The sequence below is a fragment of the Nicotiana sylvestris genome, chromosome 6, assembly GCF_000393655.2.
Source record: "Nicotiana sylvestris chromosome 6, ASM39365v2, whole genome shotgun sequence".
NCBI lineage: Eukaryota > Viridiplantae > Streptophyta > Magnoliopsida > Solanales > Solanaceae > Nicotiana > Nicotiana sylvestris.
In genome coordinates, this window is record NC_091062.1 from 201,218,683 (window position 1) to 201,227,197 (window position 8,515).

Here is an 8,515-nt window from a genome sequence, read left to right on the forward strand (position 1 = left end):
AACAAAAATGGTATCTTTACAACCAAATCTATATACAATACTTTATTAAAAATTACACATCATATTAGCATACCCCCATCACAGGCCTATAGGTGGATTTGGAAACTCTACATTCCACCAAAAATTGCTTTCTTCTTATGGCTACTTTGCCATGACAGACTTCCAACAGCAACGTATCTCGCACAACTAGGTATCATTAATTCAGCCATATGCCAGCAATGCAACATGGACCTTGAAATAATACTCCATTTATTTTTTGACTGTCCTAATGCTAGACAGCTTTGGACTGCCCTAAGGGTCCCAATTACTCCCACTAGTTCTCCTATGTCGCAACATACTAATCTCAGTTGGTTATACCAACTTATACACACCCCCTCATTACCGACCCCTCATAATATTCCTTATACAACACTAATTCTGTTTGCTCTGTGGCACCTTTGGATAGTAAGAAATAAACAAATACTAAAACACCAAAAAGTCACTCTTAATATATCTTGTATTATAAAAACGGCTGCTGAGTTTTACTTCTTAACAAATCCTTCAATAAAACATCGTTCTCTAACAACCCTTTATATAAAATAGCATCCACCATACCAAGCCACTTATTAACTGAATATTGATGGGTCTTGTTCCCCGGATAAGGGCAAATATTGCATTGGTGGTGTTTTTAGAAACATACAAGGAAACTGGATTATAGGATTTGCAGGAACCGCAAAAGAAGGAACAAGTGCTCAAACAGAACTTCTTGCACTCCTCATGGGACTCAAAATTGATGTACAACAACATCTTAAACCACTCGTCATTGAGACTGATGTCCGTGCAGTAATAGATATGTTTAACTCACCTACAATGCAACATACTAATATTATTAATTACTACAGGTTCTTACTCCTACAACTGGATAGTCCACCACTACAAAACATCTACAGAGAGCAAAATTGTGTTGTCGATAGCCTAGCTACATATGGAGCTATGCATTCAAAGGATCAATGCATACTTTTTGGAAGACCGTCACTTTTTGTTATGCCTTCTTACCAACAAGATCAACAGGGCACGTTACAACGAAGACTAATTAGGAATGACTCTAGGGCTTCAGCACAATCACTCTCTAGTTCAAATATTTTGTATAATAGTAATACTTTATCTAGTAGTGTGTTGTCTACTAATAGTAGTGTGATGTCTACTTTTAATTCTAGTACTAGATATGGTTCTCATACGGGTGACCTAGTAACCACCTCTAGCTTTGTACAAATGATGCCTCTTATGCATCTACTTAACATGTGTGATGTACTTGTTTAAACTTATATGATATAAATTATCTTTCTGACTAAAAAAAAAAGAGTTAAGCAGCTCTCCGTCAACATGCTAGCTTGCTCGTGAGGGTATTTCTCATAGTGTCTCTTGTTGCCTCTTTGAGCCGAGGGTCTCCTGGAAACAGCCTCTCTGCCCCTCGGGGTAGAGGTAAGGTCTGCGTACATATTACCCTCCCCAGACCCCACTTGTGGAATTACACTGGATTATTGTTGTTGTTATGTTTTCATGATGCTTTAGTGGATGTGCTTTGTCCCTATGAGCCCCACCTTAGCCTCCTTTTCATATTTGATGTCAACAAATGTACTCTCATGCGAGCTCCATTAGCAGCATTTTGATGTTTATCATGACCATGTGGGCCCCAATTTAATTTATCATTCAATAACCAGCTCTCTATTTGAATTACAGATCAAATTACCTTATTTAAGAGTACCTTATAGTTAAGTTTAACTTTTTATGTAATTATAGAGAATTTACTGGAAGAAAAAAAAGTAGGACAATTTTGATTATTCATGATCACTGAATTTTAAGAAAACACTTGATCATCCGAATAAAAAAGGATTACATATTTATTTATGATTCAAATAAAAAAACATGAGAGAAAACAGATGGACTCAATCCAAGTATACAACTTAGCCGAGATTGATCAAACACCCAAGAAGAAAAACGCCACGTAGCTCAAAAATCAAATAAGGTAATTTGATATATATACTAGTCGGATGTTGCCCGGGCTGTGCCCGGGCCCAAGAACCTTATTAATTTTTTATTTAACATAAAAAAACTTTTATTTACAGGTCATAAAACAAAGCTAGAAGAAATCTATACAATATGATTCAAGATATTTCAAAACTAAGAATACAAATTGATTACCTTTTAAGCTACATCAAAAGTCAAATCGAAATGAAACTAATTAAAAATATACAATGGGGATGTACTTTTTGTTGGTGCAATTCTACCAGCTCCCTGATAGTTGTGTTCTTAGGAAGCAGAATATATCACTGCTTTGTTATTAGTCTAGCTTAATTATTCATGTCCTTAATGGTTTTTTTTTATTGTTAATCTTGTTTGACTCTTGTGTGCTCATAGTATTCGTTGCCTGAATGTGTTACATGGTATCTTAACTGGTCAAAGTTGTGAGAACACTAATTGTGTTATGCGGGCAGTGGGGAATGGGGAAAGACCGAGCGCATTAGTGAGTAAGTCACTTGGCATATACCTTGTTACTTCTCAGAAACCCCTATTATATTGATTTAGGCACTCAATTGTTTTGTCCTTCAGTGCATTATCGCTCTTTGTTCAAGTAGAGTTCTTATCTTTAGAAATACCATGTGGAATTTTAGTTTTACCTTATTTGATTTTTGAGCTACGTGACATTTTTCTTCTTGGGTGTTTGATCAATCTCGGCTAAGTTGTATACTTGGATTGAGTCCATCTGTTTTCTCTCATGTTTTTTTTTATTTGAGTCATAAATAAATATATAATCTTTTTTTATTCGGATAATCAAGTGTTTTCTTAAAATTCAGTGATCATGCATAATCAAAGTTGTCCTACTTTTTTTCTTCTTGTAAATTCTGTATAATTACATAAAAAATCAAACTTAACTATAAGGTACTCTTAAATAAGATAATTTGATTTGTAATTCAAATAGAGAGCTGATTATTGAATGATAAATTAAATTGGGGCCCACATGGTCATGATAAACATCAAAAGGCAGCTAATGGAGCCCACATTAGAGTACATTTGTTGACATCAGATATGAAAATGAGGCTCAAGTGGGGCCCATAGGGACAAAGCACACTCACTACAGTATCATGAAAGCACAAAAATATGAGAAATATCGAAAATACCCTCATGAGCGAGCTAGCATGCTAACAGAGAGCTGCTTAACTCTTACTTATAGAATAGTAATAGATAGAATATAAGCTCCCAAGTTTTAAGAAAGTACTCGAGCCAAAAAAAGTAATCTTATAAACAAAGGAGAAATTCAAAAATAGCCAGATTTACAACCGGTCGTTCAAAAATAGCTCAGTTTCAAAAGTAATTTAAATTTAGTCACTTTTCATGTAAAGATAAATTTGAGCGAAAACACTATTCAAAACTCAAAAAATACGCTAGTATATTATGCTGAAGTTCCAGCATAAGTATACTTGAACTCCAGCATATTATATTGGAGTCCCAGGATAAGTATGTTGGAACTCCAGCATAATATAATAGAGTTCCAACATAAGTACACTAAAACTCCAGCATAATATACTGGAGTCCAGCAAGTATATCTGTGCAGCATAATATAGTGGAGTTTGGAGCACCGGTGCTCCAGTATATTATACTGGAGCCAGCAAAGTATACCGGTCCAGCATAATATGTTGGAATTCATACACAGGTGCACCGAACTCCAGTATATTATGCTGGACCGGCCTCTGTTGCACCAAAATATTGTGTATTTTCATTGACTCGGTAAACGGTGGTTATTTTTGAATGACCAGTCCGAAAACTAGTTATACTGTGCTATTTTAACTATAAACAAACATACGCATATTAACATCATAAGGTACCATAGGCCAGCCCAACATGCATATCTGGAAGGCTGTTGTGAATACAAATCCAGTAAATGCTGACAGAAATGACAACAAGGAGGCCACAAGAAAAAAACTCATGGGTCTGCCACATAGGAGTTCTAGAAAAATAATTGCACCAGCTAAGACTTGAGGATTACGTTTGGAAAGGTGGAGGATCACGTGAATATAAGGACAGAGTTTGTTACAGAAAAGTCTGGCATTAAGAGGCAGGCAATTCTGTTATGAGTGAACTCTGATTCCCATCTGAGTTGTAATCACATACCCACCTTATTAACATAGCTGAATGTTTTGGTTACTGTTTCATTGACTTTGAGTTGAGAATTGAGAATACAACAAAGGCGGTACAGTAGTACCAAAGAAAGTATACATGTATACAAAGTACTCTCTTATCTTGAACAGTTTATTCATGAACAGATCCCTAACATCATAAGCCCGGGCTTGTATGGATGGTCTTAGCTGTAACTGCCATTACGAGTTCACTCGGTTGACAGTTTGGGATGTGTGTGACTAAAGAATATTAATCAGAGGATTCGTAAAAAGGATATAACATAAATCTCTCTTTCACAAAACTAAAAACTACCAGATTATTAGGATCCATTTTCGCTGCATGTGTTATCAATTTTCTGTGAGCCGTAGCTATTACCTTGCTCTAAGGCTGTTGGAAGGAAAAGAAGAGACTATTAACTTTGAGACATCAAAAAACTGAAGGTCAAATACAGCAAGAGGACTAAAATAAACTTAACAAAGAGAATCTACGACAGCCTATATAAGCAACTTGAACAAGAATCCAAATTATATGGATCTATCTCATTGTACATTGTCAAACATTGCCTGTTCCGAGGAAAAAAAATATAAACTTTTGGGAAAATGTTTGCTGGCCTGGCCATTTGGTAAAGCAGGGGAGAAGAAGTCACCTAACTCAAACATCCAAGTCCTTCTAGAACTTACTTCTTCGCCCATCACTAATTATCACGTCTAGTCCTCCTACGAGGAGCAGCGGCAGCATCCTCATTCTGCTCTTCTTTCTCCTCTGTAGCTCCTTGGCTGTTAGAAGTTGATGCCTCAGCACCATCACTTTTCTTAGGTTCTGCAGTAGCTCTTGCCTGCGCAAGCAAGAATTCTTTTATCAAAAACATATCCGTTGCAAGCAGGAAAGCAGGTGGGATATTTCTTTCTTTTTCCTTTTTGCTTTGGGGGAGGGAATGGGGGAAAAGCTGAGGCTTAGTTCGGACTTACAGGTTGCTGTTTCTTCCCGCCGAAGATGAGCTTCAAGAGAACTGTGAAAATGACAATTATGATTGAAATGACAACACCAATTGTGAGATTAGGCTGTGTCTCGGCTTTCTCAAGAAGATCCTACACGACAAGTCTATGCATTAGTCACACATGCACACATGAAACAACATGCAACACAGAACACCAGTCATTCACACTCACCAGTACTTTAGACTTGTGTTCACCCAACAAGGGGATGTCAGCCACCTTGTAGAGAAGATCAAATACCACTTTCTGCAGATTGTTCCAATATATCTCAAGTCAAAGTGACGAAATACAAAAAAAAAAAAACAAGAACGATGGAATGTGGTGAAGAAAGTATAATCAATTACCTGGAATCCTTTGAGCCCACCAGAGCTTGCTACTTCCTCAGCCTTCTGTTTCTCTTTTTCTGCATCAAACTTGGGCTTCCATGCAGTATTCCTGTATGATTCTGCAACTTTCTCATCACTTGCTATCAAGATATTGTCAAATAATATACCATCTTGCATTGTCCAGATTTCAATGCCAATTGCTGCAATAGGCTCAAAATTGGGCCTGTCGAGTTTGAAGTAGTTAGGATTTGGAATATCCCTTGGCTTCCAAATACCCTTGTAATTGGGATTGTCAATCAGTGGAGCATGCCATTTTCCCTTGTAAGCTGGATTACTCTTCATTGGTCTTTTCCACTCCCCACATCCAGGGCCTTCTGCACACTTCGGGTTATCAATTTTTGGAGCCTCCCATTCACCATCTTCCTCATCAACCCAATCTTCAGGCTTTGTTGCCTCAGGATCATCGATCTCTTCAGGCTCGTCATCCAACCATCCCTCAGGCTTCTCAGCATCTTCATCTTCAATTTCCATTGGTGCATCCTCGTCCCAATCATCTGGTTTCTTAGCATCTGGGTCTGGAATTTTCGCCCTCTCATCCCAGTCCTCGGGCTTCTTATCTTCTGGATCTGGAATGGTCTCTGCAGGAATGAGAGGTGGCTCAAAATCATCATCTGAAAGGAAGTTTGCCTTCTTTTTCTCTTCCCCGTCAATCAAGATCAGCAACTCATTGTCTGGTTTCAGCACAGCAGTGTAGACATGGGTTAGTTTGTCAGAAGGTACAGATGGTGGAAACTTAAGGTGGTGCTCGATGTACTCCCCACTCTTAGGATTCTTGTGTTTCAAGATGAAGTGAACCTTATTTGTGGCTCCACATTTATCTGGTCCAAACATTATAGTATAGGGAGACTCGTTGTTGAATTCCTTGGGAATCCAACCTGCCTCCTGGGGCCGGAGGTATTTAAGATAAGCACCACCACATTCAAGCCCATCCTGGAGGCGAACTTCATATTGAAGAACCACAGTTCCATCTTTGAGGTCGACAACATCATTGAGCTCCTTGACAATAGCATATTTCCTTGCCTTCTCACTCACAAGAAGCCCATAGTCATCATGCCCTTCACTCTTGGCATGTTTCCACACACCTGAGACACAATTACAACTCAATATGAACACTTGAAACTTCAACACACCAAAGATTGACTCAGCATCACAAACATAGAGACATTGCACAAAGATATAAGAAGCTCTTCAGGGAGAAATTTATCTAAACCATCAAAGTCCGACTTAGCATTATAGACGTAAAGGCATTGCACAAAGGCATAAGACAAATTCTAGCGAGAATTATTTTACGGCTAATGACAAACAGAATCAAGGAGTTCTACATCGCTTCGAAACAAATGGATTCTGTGCCATATCTGTCACTGTGAACACACTCCTGCAGCATCTGCAGAGTATTGATGGATTTGGCAGTGTTCAAAAATTTGGCAGGGTGGAAAATATATAGTACACCTTCACAGAAATTAAATGATAGTATATACTTAAATGACAACACAAAATATCTTTATCACCTTATTTGCCTTGATTTTGTAGGTATAGAATGATGCTGTCACAAGTAACATCACAAAGATATTATAGTAATGAATATCACTCCACTCGGTTTTAGCAATATTAAAACATTAAAGACTTTAATTAGCATACTTCTCTAAGTTTCTATACGATATTATTAGTATAATATGCCACCACTCCACCCTCAGGCAAGGGTAGGACATCAAATAGAATGTCTCTCCCGGAAAACGAAGTTGGATTCCTAATAATAATGCATTAGCCATAGAGTTGCAGTTCAAAGAGAGAACATAATCAAATGCACCACGTCCCCATCCTTAAATGCATTCATCCATCAAATTCAAAATTATCTTACAATTTTAACATGAGTTTAGCAATGAGTACCCCAATAAAATATCCCATCCGTCTCACTTTACATTTCAACTTGGATGACAGAAATTTGTATACACTTCCATAACTTTACAATTCAAATTCCAAATCTTAAGCATTGGTGTGATGTTCTTAATCAATTCAACTTTTCAACTATAAGGATCTTCCCCCAAGGGTGTGGCCTAGGGGTCAATGAAGTGGGGTGAGAACTTGAGGTCTCAGGTTCAAATCCTGACCCCGTCCAATTTCTTTCCATCAATCCAAGCCTTGGTGGATAGAGTTACCATGTACTTGTTGATGGTGGAAGGTAGCAGGTATAACGCGAAATTAGCAGGTGTGTGCAAGCGTCGGACACCACACTTATTTAAAAAAATCATACACTATGATAATACCATACATAGAAAAGTCAAATTCTAAAGGAATACTGAACAGATCCAGACAAAAAATCTTACCATTATATTCCTCTTTCTCAGACACAATCCATCGCCCATCAAATGCCTTATCGAATGACTCGTAAAATTTCTATATAAGAGAAGGCAGCCAGATCTCAACCAACACATATATCGTTAAAAAATGATTCAGTAGACACGCTATTGCAAAGACAAACATGAACATACACGTAACTAAGTAAAGATATTTATCTTACCACATCTGAAGAGGCATATAGTTGAGAGACGAAGCAACCGGCCAATAGCAACAATGAATATTGCGTCCAAATCCTTCGATTCCGCTCTTCCATAACCAAATATGGTGCAAAGAGAGAATTAGATCAACAGGGGAGAAGAAGAAGTTTCCAGAAACCGGAGAAAAACAGAGTGAAATTGTTTTCTGGGACAATAAATTCCAGATAGTAGCATAAATAGATCTTGAGAAATGTGGCGTCGACCAGTTGTAGCCAATTGTACTTTGTGACACGTGATGTGAACCAATTAACATTTGCCACGTTGCTTGTGGCGACAAAAACGAGGACTTGCATGGAAACTTGATTCTACGGTTGGGATTGTTTTGTGACATTGATCTAAGTAATTTTTGTTTTTGTCATATAAGCAGGTCATATTGTGTTTACTACATTAGTAGTATGTTATTTATGTTATAAATAGAATTTTA

The 8,515-nt window shown here is 37.6% G+C and overlaps 1 protein-coding gene across 1 annotated transcript; it reads right to left on the reverse strand.

Annotated features, from left to right (window-relative positions):
- Positions 1 to 4,662: 4,662 nt before the first annotated feature.
- LOC104239286 (calnexin homolog 1-like) lies at positions 4,663 to 8,260 on the reverse strand. The gene is made up of 6 exons (XM_009793893.2): positions 8,055 to 8,260; positions 7,861 to 7,930; positions 5,495 to 6,618; positions 5,325 to 5,396; positions 5,124 to 5,243; positions 4,663 to 4,990 (listed from the first exon to the last, which is right to left on the reverse strand). Exons 1-6 carry the CDS (start codon positions 8,145 to 8,147, stop codon positions 4,850 to 4,852), a joined length of 1,620 nt encoding a protein of 539 aa, XP_009792195.1. The 5' UTR covers positions 8,148 to 8,260; the 3' UTR covers positions 4,663 to 4,849.
- Positions 8,261 to 8,515: the final 255 nt, after the last annotated feature.

Bases quoted from the DNA above. Each gene is read 5' to 3' on its own strand.
- LOC104239286 (XM_009793893.2), bottom strand. From the start codon at position 8,147: ATGGAAGAGCGGAATCGAAGGATTTGGACGCAATATTCATTGTTGCTA. The intron at 7,931-8,054 runs GTAAGATAAATA...TCTCTTATATAG, and splicing joins TATATGCCTCTTCAGATGTG to AAATTTTACGAGTCATTCGA. The intron at 6,619-7,860 runs GTAAGATTTTTT...ATTGTGTCTCAG, and splicing joins TGAGAAAGAGGAATATAATG to GTGTGTGGAAACATGCCAAG.